We start from the raw sequence: 21,003 nt of genomic DNA on the forward strand, positions 1-21,003 counted from the left end.
AGTGTACACTTTGTATTCTGTGTTGTAACTGAAATAAATATATTTGAAAATGTAGAAAAACATCCACAATATTTAATAAATTTCAATTGGTATTCTATTGTTTAACATTGTGACTAAAAATGTGATTAATCTCAATTAATTTTTTTAACTGAAATTCATTTCTTTAACTAAGTTAACTGCTATTAATCGACAGCCCTAGTAATAACCAAGGTCCGCACTTCAAGGCTGAAATACACGCATTAAAGGGTAGAGCAATTATATAACTAGCTAACTAAAAACAAATATGCTCTGCTATATGGAGGTCAGACACCCATGCTGGTTTCATCAGTTCCCTCAGTGTCCTTGGATATGATTCCTGTAGTGGTGCTGCTGAATTGTCTGCAGGACCCAGTGAGGTGGATGGGATTGATGAAGGTTAACTCCATTTGCTTCTGAGAAAGTTCTGAAGATTCACTGCTTATCCTTCCTGAGGCTCTGCAGTGCAAGGTCACCAGGCTGTTTTGTCTCCTGTTCCCCATGTTTCAGGGGCCAATAGAGGGGACTGACATATTTCAGTTTGCAGTATCAGTGAACGGACTACTGTCAATTCTATTGCTCTTCCTAGATTCTGTTATCTTTGCATTTCCAGAGCCTGGATGAAACCCAACTAGTTTAGGATCAATCCAGGCAATACAAAGGTGATGCTGGTAGACAGGAAAAAGCATACTGTAGAAATGATAGGGATAAGCCTGCTTTCCTATACATAGGTACATCATTACTAAATCTTATCTGTTCTGTTACTTTTCTCAGGTGACAGCAAAAGCCCACTGACTTTTTATGGCTAATCACGGGGCTTGCAGTTCTTCATTCTAGTAAGGATTTTGCCCATTTATCCATGCCCTTGTCACCTCCAGGCTGATGAATGATATACAGTCTACTTAGCAATGTCTTTGAAGGCCACCTGGAAGTGTTAGCTAGTACAAAATGCGGCCTTCTGCCTTTCCTATGGGAAGTCAATAGTGCACGCTGACTAGAAGCTCTTCAGCTCTGGAACTAGATTCCACTAGTAGATTCATCAAAGGTACGTCTAGCTCACATGACAGTGTGCTCGACTTGGTTTTTGTTTTTCCTCAGTCACAGGTTCTTAGTCTACGTGGGCTCTCTGTGTCTGACAGTTGTCTGCAATGACAACTCTCACATCTGGATGTGAAGTGCTGTGCTACAGCTGGCGAGGAGCCAGTGAGCAGCCCATGTCATGAAAGCACTGATTTGCAGCCCTCAGAATGTTCTGCAGGAAGCTCAAAAGAGGAAGCTGTTGTATGTATTTCAATGGGGGAAGGACCACTCAAAAAGGTAAATGTCACTATCGCTGCATTACAAAAGGGCACTGATCAGCTTTTCATGATAGTCCAGAAAGGGGAAATGGAGTGAATCTTTTGCTGTACTATGTACTTGAGAAATTAAACTGTCTGGGGGAGTCAGCAGATAAGTTACAGGTCATGCAGCAGGCTACAGACAGTGAGGTTTAAGTAAGGTCAATAGACAAACAGGAGAGCTATTTAAAACATGAATTCTTGGCACAGGAGGTATTTTTGAAGACTACCTCTCTGCATTCTCACAATCCTGTGTCAACAGTTGTATTTTCCCTGCAGTTCTTTGATTCAGTTCTCTAGTAACAAACTGTCTGCTATGGTCCTATGTGATCACCATTCACCATTTTTATCTCCCTTAAAATATACATTGGCAATAGGCATACTGATAAATGTAGTAATATGTTTGGTTTGCTCTAGTAGGGGGCAGAGCACACCTTGCTGGTTTGTGCCGTTTCTCCAAAAAGCCAGCTTGAAACTCACAGAACGTAAACAATTGTTGTCCTCATTTCAACCCATGTAGATGTTAATGCTGATGCTGGGCAGGTCTGCATCAGTAAGGAGAAAGGCTTAATTTCTTTAAGGAGGAGAGAGAAAACCCAGCACAATGAATAAACTTTTAGTCAAATGCTCATCTAGCTTTTCCCTTCATTTCCTCCACCCAGTACTCTCCACACTCTAACAATGTACCATAGCCATGGCATGGAAGTAGAACTTTCTATCCCACAGGGGTGTCAGAAGTGCACCTTGGCTATAGCACAGAGTGCTGGTGCAGTCCTTTTCACAGTGGCTGGTGGGTTTATAACCTCTCTAAGTTTTACTCATTCATTATTAACATTCTTTATAGTCTCGATTCTCTTCCCTAGTTTATTTGATCTGCCTTTTGCTGTTAGTCAAATGGCAAGAAGATCCCCAAAGAGGAGACTATGCAGTAACTCCAAGGAATCTCCTGCATCCATGAGTTAAGATGGAATCTTGTCAATGAACCAACATTTGCCATTTCAACCCTACTATTCATATTTTTGATCCAAAGCGATAGTTTGTCCTCGTTTGTTTCAGCAAGCCCACGCAGATGGGTTTCCTGAAACTGGTCAGCCTAGATGTTAGTCCATGAAACTTAAAAACAAATGTGAGCTACTCAAAGCCACATTCTACTTATTAGTCATAGCAACAACTCCAACCTGAAGAGACTCAGTTTCAGTTTGCACATCCCAACATATGTGCTTTTTTGGTAAAAGATCTAACTTACAGCCAAATTCTAAAGCCACTGAGTCAACAGTATTTGCCCTTGGGGCAGGTAGGTGACCCTTAATGCAGCAGCTGCCATTCTGTTTTGCTCCTCTTTTCTATCCTACTCAAGGACAAACATGTCACTATCTTTTACCTTTCCTATACCCTTCAAACACTCCTCAAAGTCTGCATGCACATGAATGCAGTACACAGGAGAACAAGTACAACAAGATACATAGCACCTGTCATAAACAGATGGTAATTGTCTCTCTTACCTGTAAAGGGTTAAGCAGCTCAATAAACCTGGCTGATACCTGACCAGAGGACCAATGGGGGGACAAGATACTTTCAAATATTGGTGGAGGGAAGTCTTTGTTTGTACTGTTTGTTTTGTTCGTTGTTCGCTCTGGGGGAAGACTTGGCCAACCAGGTAAAGCGGGCCAAGAGGGTGGGAATGGTTACACGCAGCCAAGCCAGGCAAGTTTCCAGACCCATCCCTGTTCCTGAATCGTCCACAAGGGCCCCGCCTGTGTTACCAGAGACCCAGACAGAGGTGGTGGACCCGGATCCCCTGCCAACGACTGCAGCAGTCACAGTGCATCCAGTCCCAGAACTGGAACTGGAAAAGCAACCTGCACCAGAACCGTTGCCAGCACTGATGCCAGTGCTTGCAAACCCATCTCCAACTCCAATGCCAGAGGGTGCCAGCGGGCCTGAACTGACAGAAGCAGCAGACAACTTTACCCAAGAGGCTCATCCAGAGCCTGAAATACCATCTAGTGCACCAGCGGAGAGCAGTTCACCAGCCACAAAAACAACCCCATCACCTACATCGCTTCCAGAGGGACCAAGCCCAAGTCCACAGTCTAAGGAGGAACTGGTGTCTCCAGCCTCAAGGGAACAGTTCCAGACTGAGCAGGAAGCAGATGACAGCCTTCAGAAAGCTTGGGCGGCGGCACGGAGCACCCCACCGCCTCTCAGCTCTTCTAACCGATCCCGGTTTGTTGTAGAACAAGGACTTTTATACAAGGAGACTTTTTCTGGAAGACTGGCATCCTCAAAAACAATTAGTAGTTCCAACTAAGTACCGGGGAAAGCTCTTAAGCTTAGCCCATGATCATCCCAGTGGCCATTCTGGGGTGAACAGAACCAAAGACAGGTTGGGGAAGTCCTTCCACTGGGAGGGGATGGCAAGGACGTTGCTAATTATGTCCGGCCTTGTGAGGTGTGCCAAAGAGTGGGAAAGCCCCAAGACCAAGTCAAAGCCCCTCTCCAGCCACTCCCCATAATTGAGGTCCCATTTCAGCGAGTAGCTGTGGATATTCTGAGTCCTTTCCCAAAAAAGAACCCCAGAGGAATGCAGTACGTACTGACTTACGTGGACTTTGCTACCCGATGGCCGGAAGCAGTAGCTCTAAGCAACACCAGAGCTAAAACTGTGTGCCATGCCCTAACTGACATTTTTGCCAGGGTAGTCTGGCCCTCCGACATCCTTACAGATTCAGGAACTAATTTCCTGGCAGGGACCATGAAAGATCTGTGGGAAGCTCATGGGGTGAATCACTTGGTTGCCACCCCTTACCACCATCAAACCAATGGCCTGGTGGAGAGGTTTAATGGAACTTTGGGGACCATGATACATTAATTCGGAAATGAACACTCCAATGATTGGGACCTTGTGTTGCAGCAGTTGCTTTTTGCCTACAGGGCTGTACCACATCCCAGTTTAGGGTTTTTCCCATTTGAACTTGTGTATGGCCACGAGGTTAAGGGGCCATTACAGCTGGTAAAGCAGCAATGGGAGGGGTTTACGCCTTCTCCAGGAACTAACATTCTAGACTTTGTAAGCAACCTACAAGCACCCTCCGACACTCTTTAGCTCTTGCTAAAGAAAACCTAAGGGATGCTCAGAAAGAGCAAAAGGCCTGGTATGATAGATATACCAGAGAGCGTTCCTTCAAGGTAGGAGGCCAGGTTATCGTCTTGAAGGTGCAACAGGCCCATAACATGGAAGCATCATGGGAAGGGCCATTCACGGTCCAAGAGCGCCTGGGAGCTGTTAACTATCTCATAGCATTTCCCACCTCCTCCCTAAAGCCTAAAGTGTACCATGTTAATTCTCTCAAGCCTTTTTTTCCCAAAGACTTAAAGGTTTGTCAGTTTACAGCCCAGGGAGAAAATGAAGCTGAGTGGCCTGAAGGTGTCTACTACAAAGGAAAAAGTGACGATGGCTTGAAAGAGGTGACCCTCTCCACAACCTTGGAATGTTTGCAGCGGCAACAGATCAAGAAGCTGTGCACTAGATTCACCCCATTGTTTGCAGCCACCCCAGGACGGACTGAACGGGCATACCACTCCATTGACACAGGTAATGGTCACCCAATTAGAACCCCACCCTACCCGGTGTCTCCTAATGCCCAAGCTGCTATAAAACGAGAGATCCAAAACATGCTACAGGTGGGTATAATCCGGTCCTCTACCAGTGCATGGGCATCTCCAGTGGTTCTGGTACCCAAACCAGATAGGGAAATACGCTTTTGCGTGGACTACCGTAAGCTAAATGCTGTAACTCATCCCGACAACTATCCGATGCCACGCACCGATGAGCTATTAGAGAAATTGGGATGTGCCCAGTTCATCTCTACAATAGACTTAACCAAGGGGTACTGGCAAGTACCGCTAGATGAACCCGCCAAAGAAAGGTCAGCCTTCATCACCCATGCAGGGGTGTATGAATTTAATGTGCTTCCTTTTGGGCTGCAAAATGAACCCACCAGCTTCCAAAGACTTGTAAATAGTCTCCTAGCAGTACTGGGAGAATATGCAGTTGCCTACCTCGATGATGTGGCCATTTTTTCGGATTCATGACCCAAACACCTAAAACACCTGGAAAAAGTCTTTGAGCTCATCAGGCAGGCAGGACTAACTGTTAAGGCTAAAAACTGTCAATCAGGCCAAAACAGAGTGACTTACCTGAGACACCAGGTGGGTCAAGGAACCATAAACTCCCTACAGGCCAAGTTGGATGCTATCCAAAAGTGGCCTGTCTCAAGGTCAAAGAAACAGGTCCAATCCTTCTTAGGCTTGGCTGGGTATTACAGGTGATTCATACCACACTACAGCCAAATCGCTGCCCTACTAACAGACCTGACCAAAAAGACCCAGCCGAATGCAGTTAACTGGACTGATGAGTGTCAGAAGGCCTTTACCCAGCTTAAGGCGACACTTATGTCTGACCCTGTGCTAAGGGCCCCAGACTTTGACAAGCCATTCCTAGAACCACGGATGCATCTGAGCATGGTGTGGGAGCAGTTTTAATACAGGAAGGACCAGATCAAAACTTCCATCCTGTCATGTTTCTCAGCAAGAAACTGTTGGAGAGGGAAAGCCACTGGTCAATCAGTGAAAAAGAATGCTACGCCATTGTGTATGCTCTGGAAAAGCTATGCCCATACGTTTGGGGATGGCTTTTCCAGTTACAAACCGACCATGCTGCACTGAAATGGCTTCATACTGCCAAGGGAAACAACAAAAAACTTCTTCAATGGAGTTTAGCTCTCCAAGATTTTGATTTTGAAATTCAACACATTTCAGGAGCTTCTAACAAAGTAGCTGATGCACTCTCTCGTGAAAGTTTCCCAGAATCAACTGGTTAGAAATTGTCCTTAAAATGCGGAAAATCTTGTAGTTTACATAATTATTAGTATATGTAAAGGTGCATGTGTTTTATTAATCTGTTTATTCTAAAGTTCTAGGAAAAAATCACAGCCAGTATGGTTCCACACTATCTGAGATTTGGGGGGCTTGTCATAAACAGATGGTTAAGGGTTAATGTCTCTCTTACCTGTAAAGGGTTAAGAAGCTCAGTAAACCTGACCAGAGGACCAATGGGGGGACATGATACTTTCAAATCTTGGTGGAGGGAAGTCTTGTTTGTGCTGTCTGTTTTGTTCATTGTTTGCTCTTGGGGCTAAGAGGGACTAGACGTGCACCCCCAGTTTCTCCAATCTTTCTGAAACAGTCTCTTATGTTCAAAATAGTAAGTACTAGCTAGAAAAGGCGGATTAGTCTTATGGTTTTTTTTAAACTTGTGAATGTGTATTTTGCTGGAAGGATTTTTTACCTCTGTTTGCTGTAACTTGAATCTCAGGCTGGTGGGCGAGGGGAAGTCCCTCTAGTCTATATGAGCTGAATACCCTGTAAACATTTTCCATCCTGATTTTACAGAGATAATTCTTACTTTTTTCTTTCTTTAATTAAAGCTTTCTTTTTTAAGAACCTGATTGATTTTTTTCCCCTTGTTTAAGAGCCAAGGGGATTGGGTCTGAACTCACCAGGGATTGGTGGGGGGAAAGGAGAGGGGGAAGGTTAATTCCTCTCTGTTTTAAGATCCAAGGAATTTGGATCAGTGGAGCCTCTCAGGGTGTCAGGGTAGCCCAGGGAGGGGAAAGTCTGGAAGGGGGAAAGGAGGAGGGATGGTTATTTCTTCTGGTTTTAAGACCCAAAAGGTTTGGGTCTTGGGTTCCCCAGGGAAGGTTTTGGGGGAACAGAAAGTGTGCCAAATACTATATTTTGGCTGGTGGCAGCGTTACCAGATCTAAGCTAGGAATTAAGCTTAGAAGTGTCCATGCAGGTCCCCACTTTTGGACGCTAAAGTTCAAACTGGGGGGAAAATACCTTGACAGTGCCCAGGCAATGGCAAATCAGAGTCCTCACCATCATTTTCCCTGTTTCATTCCTGTAGTTTGTTAAATACTCGAAATCACGTATTTCAGTTGTTTTTTAAGCAATCAAGAAAACTCAGCTGATGTGAACAACTAAATTCCTTCCTAAAATAAAAATAGCACATTTCTTCACTTTTTTCATGTTATCTGAAACCAGGCAAAACTAATGTGATTTCTGATTTTCATTCAAATCAAAAATTTGAGTCATGTTCTCTAACCTTCCAGCAAACTGGACCAAGTTTCCTAAGCATCATATTCATGATTCTGGGTGGAAATCAGGTGGAACTCATTAACCTCATATGGCTCAGAGATCAAACTTGGCAAGTTCAGCAGACTTTAGTTTTTGAGCTAGTTCAAACTCAGGACTGGTATGAATTCATCCAAATCAAAACTGAAACCTCTACATACCAAACCTACTGACCTTCAATAAAGCAGTGGTCAACAAGAACAATTTATTTATTAGCTGTTTCTAGGAAGCATAGTGCAAGTTTAAGAGCTGGCTCAGAAAATGTTTGAATTCCCATTTCCCAAATCTACCCTTAAACTGAGGAAATTAGCTACCTGTAGACATTGCAGCCTGGTTTTCAAAAACACCCAGCGTTAACACTACACACATCAGTCTATAGGAATTGAGGATGTTCAGCCCCTCTGTTGATCAGTCTCTTTACTAATAATTTCAACACACACAGAGTATAGTATGTTTGGAAGACAAGTGTCCTCCATCCCTAGGATGCTGCATGGTCCAGCCCATTTCCCAATTACCATTCTCTGTCCAGTATATCATCATTGTTCCTAATGACCGCACATCATCCCTCCTCCCTGCTACTCACCTGGTTCCTTCCATCAACCTGCTCCAATATTCCTGCCCATAAGTTAAATTGTGCTATGCTTGTCACCAGGCACTGTTTACATACGGAAAGGCAAGGCATACCAGGCTCTCAGACAACAGCTAAACCAGAGATAGCAACCTGTCTAAGCAGCAGCAGTATAATACAAGTGCACATCTGGAATTACAGAGCAAATTGAATGTAGCGAGACAAAAATATTCACAACATTTACTTGTTCTGTTTTTTCCCTCAAGTGTTCCCAAAATGCAATAGGTATTTTAATATCACTTACCTTCTGCCTTGATAGCAAGATTAATTTCTGCAGCCTTTGTCCCATATGGGTAGGTAGCAAAGCTACACTCATACTGCCCACTGAGTGAGAGACTAACATTACGCAAATGTAGACTCCACCGTTGGCATTTCACCTGGTTTGCTCCAGCATCATGGGCACTCCAAGTCTTGTTAACATCTACCCAGCACTGGCGGGGAGTCTTACTGAAAGCCACTGAATAGTTATAAGAAGTCTTAGAAAAAGGTAAATACGTAATGCCATATATAGGGTTATATACAGCTATTCTACTGGGTGGTGTATCATCGATCTTTGACCATTGTGTTTGTGTCAGATGGATCCAATCTGCGCTCAGGATGCTGCATTCCAGAGTCACATCACTTCCAGGGAAAGCACGGACTGCTTCTGTGTTTATAATGGTGCCTTCAAGCTGGCCTTAAAAAGAAACAGAAAAATTATCAAGTCAAGCAATGCTTATAAACAACTCCCCTTTAAATTTTCTTCTCAACAGTGTTTAGTACCTTCACTAGAGAGAGACACCTATATAATAATAAGCTGGGGCCTAAAATACAGTACTGTAATATTAAGTACAGGGAGAAGATTCAGCAATTGATGGAAATAGTAAATCATTAGTACAGATTCCAGAAAAGGAACTGGAGAAAAAAATAAGCAGTGGCTCAAGTAGCTTGTACAGGATGGGGAGTGCTACTACATCATACTACTCAAAGAGAAAGGGGAGCTTGTAGGTGGAGATCTTTCGAGTGATATGTAAAGCAGAATCCAGGACTGCTTATTCCACAGCTCTCTTTGCAAGAACCAAGAAGTAATCAATCCTGCTTGCTAATTCTATTTTGTGCAATTGCATTCTGCCTTTTTCATTTTTATCATCATCAGTTTCCCTTACAGCAGTAGGTAATTTCTCGACCTGCTCCATCTATATGCAGTCATTGATAAACATACTCAGATACATCTTGCAGTACCTGGAAAATCTTTATTTTTTGAACTGGAAATTGGACTCAAGCCACAACATTCATACGCACATTCAGCCCTGGGTTTTAAGTACCCCAAAGGTCAGGATGCACAAATGAAGCGTTATGAGTTTCAGGCCCTGCTCTAATTTTTAACAAGGCTGGTTTTGATTAAGCTCGCCTGATACAGGCACAGTAGCTCTCCCTTCTCTTAAGTCTTATTCTAATATTCAAAATGCCTTGCTCTGGGGGCATGTCTACATAGGAACTGGGAGATGCAATTCCCAGCTTGAGTAGACATATGTATACTAGCTCTGGTTTATCTAGCAGGCTAAGAGCAATGTGGCCACAGCAGCGCAGGTGGCAGCTCAGGCTAAGTATATAGCCGGGAGTCCAGGTAGAGTGACCAAACAGCAAGTGTGAAAAAGCGGAACAGGGTGTGGGGGGTAATAGGAGCCTATATAAGAAAAAGATCCCAAAATTGGGACTGTCCCTATAAAATTGGGACTGTCCCTATAAAATTGGGACATCTGGTCACCCTAGGTCCAGGTGAGACTGTACTCAGTCAGCTACCTTGAACAGAGCTAGTGTGTGTCTGTCCATCTGTGCTGGAAATCATACCTACCAGCTCCTGTACAGACATACCCCCATGACAACCTTGTGTTGCAAGCCCTTAATACAGTGCACAGATGGGAAAAAATCCAGGATTTCCAAGCAGTCAGTATCATGGTTCTGCAATTAATGGTCACGTTTCGGAGGGGAGAGGAAGAGGAAGTTAAAAAACGGACACAGTTAGGAGGGAAGCTCTCATTTCTAAAACATACATTCTGCTAAAATGAGTGAGTTCTTTGCAATGAGAGAAACTGTGAAAATGGCTTACAGCTTTGAAGAAGCTGACTTGCTAGTCAGTACATCTAGTTAACATTTAATAGTAGTTATCTGTATTTTGTTGTAGCTATGAAAAAGTTGCCTTGAAACACAATATCACTGTTAGCAGTTTGACTTTTGCCTTAATGTGAAATTTAAAACAGGTTTTTCCAAATTAAAGAAGCTCAGTCCATAAAACATTTACTTACCAGCAACACGATGTGTTAGGATGAACAAATACAATGCACAGGGAGGCCACCTTTTCTCCATCTTCATCGCTTGGTGCTACATTAACATTTTCATAGTTGTCTTAGTGATTGCTGCAAGTTCTTTGTAAAGGAAGCCAAAGCAGTCTACTTTACACGAACACATCTGATCAACCCAGACACACCATTTCAGCGTGGCTTCAGAGAAGAGCAACGTCAACAGGAAACTGAGGTTTTCACATCTGGGGTGTAAAATTAGTTCATCTTTTAAAACCTTTCTGTAAAGATCATGCCTAATTTATTCAAACTACAAACCCTAGATGCTCTGTGAAAATGCTGTCTAAACAGTAAACTGAAAACCACATATATTCTACAGCTCACATCCAAAACTCAGTGCGTGGGTCTTATTCTCTATACAGAAGTCCAGAATTGACACAGTTACTAAGATAAATGTAAACTTCTTGAAAATAGCCTAACGTTTAAGAAGTGCGTATGATGAGCTGTGTAGAGCAGGGATGCATTGTAACTATTTGCTGTGCAGCGTACTCCTACATTTTTAAGAACCCATCAATGAGCAGACAGGAACTTTCTTCACACAGTTAATTCAACCTCTCAGGCCAATTGAGGCAAGCAAATTTTACTATTGATGAACACATCTGTACTATAATGTTAATTGCCATGATGCGAAACACGGTTTGGACTCAGTGTAGAGCAGGAAAAACTCTATTCAACATTATGTGAGCTAACAGCATCTGTGTTGCTAAAACCATTACTGTTACTACTGCTATTAACACAGTTGAAATCAATGAGACAACTCTAATTTGTAAAGATTACTCCTGTACGTAAGGGCTTGCAAAATCAGTCCTTCAGAAAGCTCTTCATGGCAGGGACTCCATGTTTATTTGTTTTGGTAAGGTCCACATGCATCTGTGGCACTACATAAAATATCGGTGAATCAATCTGTTTGTCCATTCTTCTGTGTTTTTTCCTTCCCATGTGCCTCCAGAGTAGTTTGGTGTACAACCTACATGCTACATTCACTGGTCAGAGAATTAGTGCATTGGGGTATTTCCAGTTATACTGATTGTTTTGTTTTTGTCTTGTTTCCTGTTCACTTATTTGCCACAGTATTACAAACTGCAAAATTGTGGGTGAAAGTTTAATTAGTATGGTAAACCCCATGCAACTTAAAAACATGCAGGCTGAGTTTGCAGTGTTGTCATTGTTAGCAGAAAGTTACAGCTGTTGCACTCGGAGCTTGCACTATTGCTGGTGAAGCACCTCCTTGCAACATTGTTTGGGGTTTCTGGGAGCTTGCACAGCATCCCTATTGTTTACTGCTGCCCCTACTAATTCACATTTCCCAATCTGATCAATCACATTTCAATAAGGTCCATGCCTTTTATTACAGATGGGGACACCTGGGCTTTGTCTATACTAGACAAGTTCCCCACCAGTTTAACTAAATCTACTTAAACTGGTGCAAATCCCTAACATAGGCGCACTTAAACTGCTGTTATAACCCTTGAGTATAAATCATTTATTTCCAATTGGTAAATTACCAATGAAAAGAAATACAAATTTAGCAAGGTTCAAACAGTTTAAATACATCTATATTAGGGTTTGTACCCGTTTAACTACATCAGTGATACTAAGATTGAGGCTTAGGAGCTGCAAGTGGCTCTTTAATGTGTCTCCTATGGCTCTTTGAGGCACATGGTATTAAAACACTGTGAATTAATTATTAACCAATCTAAGATATTAACCAGTCAGGATGCTTTTACTGTGTTATTAACCAATTGTAGAATACTTGGCCAGTCATTTAGTGGTGAGAATATTAGATATTTTCTCACTGGACAAAATGACACAGTGTTTTAATACCATGTGCTGTAATATATATAAAATAGTAAATGAAATAATGAATTCATGCTACTGTGGCTCTTTTGGGTAATGTTGATCACTAATTTGGCTCCTGAACCACTGAGATCTGACTATCACTGAACTAGATCAATTTTAGATAATTTCATTCCAGTAAAGACATGTACAGTATCCTTATAAAAGGGACAAATTTCAAAAGAGAAAAGAGAAAAAATATTCTAGCACTACCAGTTTCTCCTCCAGTAATTTTGTTCTTCCCCTTTGCTTGTGTGTTAGATTAATTGTTGACATTCTTTTTAATACACGTTGCTGTTCTTTAAAAAGAGTTTTGGTATTTTTCCTGCTTGTTTTATAATGTAAAAACAAACTTGAAACTGGACTTCAAAGCTTGAGTTTCAGTCTTAGCCAAAATTAGTGGTCTTCAGGGCAGATTCACAGAGTCAGATTGACAACATGCTAGTTGCATGCACATAGGTCCTAGGGAATAACTCAATATTTGCTGAGGACCAGTGTCACTTTATTTTATGACAATAGGGCTCTATTTTCACAAAAATAACTCTGAGCTGCACACTTACAGTGGGCAACTACTTATTTTATACACAGTTGCTTTTCACATGCAGCTCAAGGTCTGTTTTTTAGGAAGTTTAGTGCACTGGTAATAGTTTTTCAAACAGAATAAATTGGTTTTGAGCCTTTTTTCTGCTCATCCTTGGATTTCTTTTTCTAAAACGACAACAAAACAACAAGATAGAAGCAGGGTGAGTACCCCTCACACAAAGGCAATACCTGACCCTATTACTGATCAGTGAAATTGTGCTCTAGCTGAGCCAGAACCCGGCATCCTCATTCCTAAACATAGGCCACTGGGGGATAAATCTTTGCTTGTAACTCCAATGCCATCTCTTGTTCTCGTTACTTTAAATCCTGACCCCATCCTTAAGACAGCTGTGCTGCCTACATAGTAAATGTCATGACTATGCTCGGAAGCAATGAGCTGCTGTGTGGTCAACAAGACATTCAAACCATAGTTTTCAGCAGTCATTTGGGAGAAGCAAAAATGCTCTCTGACATGCGCACTCCCCGGTTTCCAACTCAGGGAACAGTGGCAATAGATAAATTGCTGACGTCTGAGCCACCTGCAAAAACAAGAGTCCAAGACAAATCAACTTGACTCCAAACTTCTGAGAGGGATCCATGAATAGAGTTCTTCTATCTGCCCCTGCTGAGCAGTACCCAGCAACAAACTTTTGAACTACTGGGGGAAAGGCTTTTGTGTGACATGCCAGAAAAACCTCACATGAGCAGTTTTTATTGATCTCAGAAACATACATCACAATTTGAAAAGACAGCACAAGGGCAGTGTGTTGTAGGAGGCATCCACACAAAGGTCACTCAGCAGCATTTTTTTTAATCAGTAGGTCATTTGGCCTGACCTCAAAGTTTGCCCCTCCAACGTGAGGGGGTCTGACAATGTTATGGTTTTATATCGAGTTTCGTTGGTTGAGTGTTGTCACTCAGTATTCATATTGTGGCTTGCTGATGTGCAAGCCATTTCCCTCCAACCTGCCTCCAGATTTCACAGGTCTTACTCTGAACACAACAGCTCACCCATAGGAATGACAGATCAACATCAAAAGGTAACAACTGCTAATGTAATCTACAATTATATGGGAGATACAAAATTTGTCTCCACCTACTAGCTGTATCCCTACCACCCAACACTTCTTTGTAATAGTCATCAACAGAGAGCATGAAAATCATCCAAAACCACCACTACCTTTTAACAGAAGGACTGTTTTCCTCAGGAGGAGAGCTTTCTGCCATATCATATACCATAGTGAGAACCTGTAAGCTTTCACAAAGCTAAATAAGCCTGGGCTAGGAGAAATAGAATATTTCTGCAGAGGTGATGGCTCAGTAGACTGAACGTTGGAGATTGTCAGCAATGAGTTTCTCCATTGGAGATGCAACTCCATGGGTGCTAGCCACACATAGCAAGTGTCCCTGTGCAGCAGCCTTGAATTTATCACCATGTGGTCTATAACTGCTTCAAAGCAGCTCTAGAAGACATGGTGGCATGTTAGTGTACATTAGTACCAAGAGGTCTTTGTGCTGCACTGCTGGTAGTGCAAGGTTTAAAGATTAAGAAAAAGCCAATGTAAGTAAGGCTTGAGATAGTGGGTTTTTTTGGATGTGGGCAGCACAGCATAAGGGGGACTCCCCAGAAGAGTCTTTTGGAGAAGATTTAAGACAAACATACTACAGCTGTCAATCATTAAAGATCCAACTTTTGTTTTGTAAGAATAGGGATGTTAGCTCCAGTGCCTTGTCTAAATTCCAGCTACGGAAATTACTTTCTGCCTCTTTGAATTCCTTCTGCAGTTCCACTTGGGTCTCCTAATTTTCTTCTATCTTTGCCTCAAACTTAGCGTTGCCATGTTTATGAATAGTCACTGCTTTCCACCACATAGGTGGGATCATTTCGATAGCGGTTGGATTGTATAATGTGCATTTCAATCTGTAAAGCATTCAGACACTTTATGTAAAAAGGTGTTCTATGAATGCAAACTATTTGTACTTTCAAGCACCCTCAGAATTCTCTTACGTAGATTTAGTATTTGTCTGACATATTCTGAATGTAGGAGACCAATTATTATTTGCAGCCAGTAGATGGCACTGACAATTCATATTGGTACATCACAACTCAAATAACTCAGATTCACCTCATCTCCTTTATGACAGTAAGTGTATCCAATTTGGGGTGGGGGGATGGCTGTAGGGGTCCTCTATTTTCTGCAGACGCATTCATCACCGAAGCAGGCATTTTGAATGATAAAAATGACTTTTTCGATGGAAGTCATGCCGGTCCCCTCCATTATACTTCATGTTCACAAAAAACCTCAATTGCAATACAATTCTTCTCCCTCAATTACAGTAAGCAGCAACCAAGAAGAAAGAAGAACGGCAGTCGGTCCCACAGAAAAGGAAATCTTGAACTCTAGGGACAAATTCAATTATTCACAAAGAGAACCTTTTCAGAAATGCAGGGGCCTGAGCTAGTCCTGCTGAAGGCAAGGAATGATTACCCTTGCAAACTAGTGTACTCTAAACATTGCTTAAAGGAAGCACTGCTCCCAGATGAAAAAGCAGTATATACTTTGAAGACGGAATTTCATTAAAAAGTAAACTAAAGTAGGTTTGCTTGATGTTTAGCACCAATATTCCTACATTGCCACCCTGTTTTGGTTTTGAACTTCATTGAAAATAATAATAACTACTGTTACCAGGCAACTTTCAACAAAGCAACTCACTGAGTTATGATTAAAGGGCCACTTAGGTAGGGGGAGGGGCAGTTTTGTCTAATGGGATAGGACACTGGGACAGGAGTGAAGAAACCTGGGTTCTAGTCCTGTTTTTGTAATTGGCCAGCTGCATGATTACAGGCCAGTGACTTTACTGTTCTTTTTCCTCACTCAACCTTTATAAATAGACAAGATGCACAGTTATTTCTTCAGGATAAGGACACTCTCTCACATTGTGTTTGCAAAGTGCCTAGCAGAGTAGGGCCTCAGTTTCATCTGGAGACCCTTCAGAACCATCTACATGCAGACAAAGTTAAAATTCATCTTCATTTCAAAAATAATTTTTGCAACAGCAACTTTTGTTTCTGAAACAAACATATTTAAAAATATATATTTACTTTTCACTCAATATTATATTATTATTATATTATAATTATTATAATTATTTCTTTTGGACTGGATCATGAAAGCTGACTCACTTTTGCATATAATAATTTCCAGGCTGGCCTGCACAAGCTCACAGTTGCTGACACAGTAGGGTCGAGTTTTTTGTTGTTGTTGTTGTTGTTGTTTTTTAAATACTGTGTCTACTAGAATTAAAGACAAACCCTTATGCCAACATTTAATTTGGCCGTTAGTTCTGTAGAAGCTTTGAGGCCAAATTAACCTGACAATGTCCCTTTAATGAAGTCTCTTAACCATCCTTATGTAGCTGATAAATACTGTTTTCTCCATTGTAGAGATTGGGAAGCTGGTACAGAAATGAATTGATTCATCTTAGGTCCCAAATCAAGCAAAATGGCAATGCTAGGGTAATAACCCAGGAACCCTGACTCCCTGTCCTGTGTTCTAACTTGTTAGAAACACTGCAAGTTATCTTAGTGACTTCCTGGATTAAACAAGGGCCATTTTCAAGACATTACTAGAAAATATGATCATTGTGGGAAAGATTATTCCTCAATGAATGAATCCATAAGTCAGTTTGAGGCTTTAAATTTCATGACATAGCTAAAAGGCAAACAGCAATGGCGGTCAACAAATCAAAAGATGAGACGTCTCTAGGAAATTCAAGCTATTAAGGAACTCTATATTCAGCCTTCACAGTGAAACATAAATGTCCAAGGAGAATAAGTGAAAACAACTAGCTTTCTCACTTACACCCGAGTCAGCTCTGGAGCATCACCTTCTCTCCTGCCAGAACCAACATAACTCTAAACACTGTATCACAGAGTACAGCTGACAGGAAAAGCAAATACTATTTAAAACAAAACAAAACAACCATGACCACTACGCACTAACAAAGAAAAACTACTATGACAGAGTCAGACTGAGGGTTTCCAGCAAATTAAAGACTGCAAAGAGCCATTATTTTCCAAGGCAAACTAGATGCCTGTCAGATTAACCCTGCCTGTTAGTTACTGCTTCTACTTCATCTGTGGCAGAACAGCAGTTTTCTCCTTTGAGCCCTTCACCAAATACATTTGTTTACATGCACATTCTATTCCCTGACCACCCCCATCTAGAAAAAACATCAAATTAGAAGAACTCAGCCACATAAGATTGTTTGCAGTGTTGTTCTTGTAGCTATGTTGGCCCCAGGATATTAGAGACACAAGGTGGATGAGGTAATATATTTTACAGAACCAACTTCTGTTGGTGAATGCGCAAGCTTTCGAGCTACACAGAGCTGAACTCTGTGTAGCTCGAAAGCATGTCTCTTTCATTAACAGAAGTTGGTCCAATAAAAGATAGTACCTCACCCACCTTGTCTCCCATATATTGTGACACAGAGCACTATAAAAAGCCATTTGTTAGCAAAGGGTTAACCACTTATAATGTCAGTAAGCATAGTCATGTTAAACTACAGACTCTTTTAGAGGGTAATACCCTGTATTTACCACCACGTTCCGAGTGAAAAGATTAAGTTTCTAGCATTTATGATTTTGAAGAAAAATCTTCAGATGGTCATTAAAAGCAGTTCTTTCTGGCCGAGTCTGCAAATGTCTTGAAACAATAGCATGGACTCCTTCTGTTCATTTCAGCACAGAACTCAAGAACAATGTTGATTATTTTAAATAATCATTATTTCACTGTTCATCAATGCCCATAAAGAAGGATGATCACATTGTGCATCTCTCTACAGTGAGTGGCATCTGGTTCAGCCATCTCAAAGTTGTGGAGCTTTGTTTGGGAGCAGAACTTGGGACAGTACCACTTTTTCCTCCTGGTTCGAGCCCTCATCCTAGATTTTATTTCCATCTCTGCCATTGACTTCTTTATGATCTAATCACTGTCAACATCTTGTTATTGACCTACTAATATACCTTGGGTAAGTGATTGCATGACACAGCTTCCCTGTTTTGATTTCCCCTTTCTTACAATTGGTTAACCTTTGCAACACCACCATATTAGTAAAGTATTTAGAGATTTTCGATTTGAGAAGTTCCATTTCATCATCCTCTCCATTTTACAAATGAATATGTTGAAGCACAGTAGGCTTACAGGATTGTCTAATGCAACATAGCAACTCAGTGGCAGATTCAGTGTGGTTTCAAGTTCCCAATTCCAAAATTTATCATCATTATTTATGCAGAGGAGATTCCCTAAATCTTATTCTCATATGTTGAAGCCACTTTCTGCCCCTTGAAAAAAAAATCATACAGTAAATTAACTTATCTCTTATGATAATTGGATTTTAAAAAGCAGCATCTTTCAAGATCCTCCTTAAATGCAGTAAGCTGGAGAACTGCAGTATGAGTGAGTAGAGAACAAACTGACTTATTTAAATATAATCCCACATTTTAATCACAAGCAGGGGGTGGGGGAAAATCTTATTATTGAACTGAAATAAGTTGATTTGCTGTGAATCAGATTTTCAAAAGGACACACACGACAAGGGAAGTGGAATACATCGAGCAAGGAGACAGCTGCAACAATTACAAGTAATATTTTTCTCTTAAAATTGGGCAATTACACATAGTCAATTTCTATAACAGATGTTACAACATGATAAAGAGCTTATTAGGGAAAAAACACAGCATGGATTTACTAGGGACTAGTTTAAAAGCCCAACAGATTGGTCTGTAGGAGGAGTAGAACAGAATCTTTTGGAGCTAGCTTCACTGACATTAATGAATACACTAGAGGTGCATTTGGCCTGTGATGTTTAGTTTGAAAAGAGTTGACTGTGGTCATTTACAATGCTAAGAAAGTATTGGGAGGAAGTATTTGGGATGAAGATCAGTGGAACTGACCAGCTGCTCAGAACACAGGTATAATATTACAAGTCTGATTTAATATATTGTTCTACCAGCAAAGCTTGTGGCTAAACAGGAAATAAAACTCATCTATCCTTATTAGATTTGGGCTATAATCTCATATCATTCAGATATTGGACTTTTCTAGCAGGCTTCCTGAATTGCTTTCATATCACTATCAGCAGCATAAAATAACAATGCAATTGTGGCACTAGATAACTCAGCAGTGGTACAGTTTAGTTGGACTCCAAAATAGACTGTGAATCCGAAGTATGCTCACGTTTAGTGGCTTGAACAACAGAAATATCAAGCAAAACCTGCATGAGAAACAGACAGGATAGACGAGTATTTTCATCAGTGATGATAAACAAAAGAGCATCATCTAGCTACACTACAACGTCTATATTTAAAAAGCTGGGTGCAGCAAGTGTATTTCTTCTTTTCCTCTATGCTCACTGTAGGCAGTGCTGTTAAAGAAAACTAAGCCCAATGCGCACCCGCAACTGCTTTCCTTCTACATGTGGCAACAAAATTCTCCTTTGACCTCAGTGTTGAATTAACAAAACCTGAGACTATCTTCTACAGCTGTTCTGTATCATCTGGCCTGATAAGACAGACTCAAACTTGCCCATTTTATTTTTAGGCTGTTCATTACAAAAGCAACATTTGCAATTCCATTTTTAAAAAATTGTTCGTTAGAGAATAGCAAGTTGTGTTTTAGACTCAGGTGATAACATCTTTGAGTCTGATGATGTAATTAACAAAAAAAGATTGGATATGCCAAAATAAGGTACTGTCCCTTGAATAACCACAGTAGAGCAGTAGGAATCCAGAAGTGTAGAGCAGAAGTCAACAGAGACTGTCTAAAGGAGATGTGCACTCAACTCCACTAGGCTCCTGTGAATATCCCAGCCAGAGCAAACACGCAGAGAGGATATGGGGTATCACACACACACATACACCACACACACACACAAAAAACCCTACCCAACATCTTCCCACTCTGTCTCCTGAGCAGTGATACCAGAAGGCAATACAAATAATATGTCTATGAAAAAAATTCAGTTAAATCTAATCTGGGACCACCAGCACTAACCTTCAATGATTGCATTTGTTTCTGTAATTTAGGGAGATTATGTTGCATTCTTCATAGGGAGTAAAAGTTGATCCCTGCTTAAATGGAAAATTCAATCTTAACTATATGGCTGTGACTCATGTCTCCATAATATGCCACCTGCAGAAAGTAATAAGGGCCTTGTGAGGAAAAGGAAACTGAAATCCCAAAGCAGATTGTGGACAAGTAATAGAGTTGACTGACTAATTATTACATGACTACTATGATTTATAAACTATAACCTGAATATAAAGATAAACCTTCTGGACTTCTTTTTGGGTGAGCAGTTAGCTAGCCCAGAAAATTTGAGAAAATTCACCTCTCATAAGACTTTACCGTTACCATATTGTTTTCCATTTATATATGAGTTGAAGCAGTGGGGCTACTCAAGTGAGGAACTCCTCTTCCCAGTCTTGGGCACACTAAAATGGCCAATAGTCTGTACAGATTCACACATGCTATCTTCACACCTTTAAATCCTAATCTAGACAAGACCTTAGAACTCTCTTAACATGGTTCTCAGAAAAGTATTCTTGCTACCCTGGGTGAAGGGTATCTTGTTAATACTATGTTCATCACATTAAAGCACTGAGGAATCCTTGTGGCACCTTAGAGACTAACAAATTTATTTGAGCATAAGCTTTTGTGGGCTACAACCCACTTCATCAGATGCATGGAGTGGAAAATACAGTAAGCAGGTATAAATATACAGCACATGAAATGATGGGAGTTGCCTTACCAAGTGGGGGGTCAGTGCTAACAAGGCCAGTTCAATCAGAGTGGAGTGGCCCATTCCCAGGGCCAGCTCCAGGCACCTGTGGAGGAAGCACGTGCCCGGGGCGGCACATGCTAAGGGGTGGCATTCTGTCCATTCTTGGGGCGGCACAGTCCGAGCGGCTTTTTTTTTTTTTTGGCTTTGGGCGGCAAAAATGGTAGAGTGGGCCCGGCCCATTCCCAACGGTAGACAAGATGGGGTGAATATCAATAAAGGG

General features: G+C 41.3%; 1 protein-coding gene across 1 annotated transcript in view; it reads right to left on the reverse strand.

Annotated features, from left to right (window-relative positions):
* The window catches only part of CD96 (CD96 molecule), a 50,712-nt gene extending 40,079 nt beyond the window's left edge, over nt 1-10,633 (reverse strand). The window contains exons 1-2 of the mRNA XM_030581960.1: nt 10,464-10,633; nt 8,423-8,854 (exon numbers count right to left, since the gene is read on the reverse strand). Coding sequence (XP_030437820.1) covers nt 8,423-8,854; nt 10,464-10,530 — 499 coding nt within the window. The 5' untranslated portion in view covers nt 10,531-10,633. The remainder of the gene's footprint in view (nt 1-8,422; nt 8,855-10,463) is intronic.
* Nucleotides 10,634-21,003: the final 10,370 nt, after the last annotated feature.

Source organism: Gopherus evgoodei, chromosome 1 (assembly GCF_007399415.2).
Source record: "Gopherus evgoodei ecotype Sinaloan lineage chromosome 1, rGopEvg1_v1.p, whole genome shotgun sequence".
NCBI lineage: Eukaryota > Metazoa > Chordata > Testudines > Testudinidae > Gopherus > Gopherus evgoodei.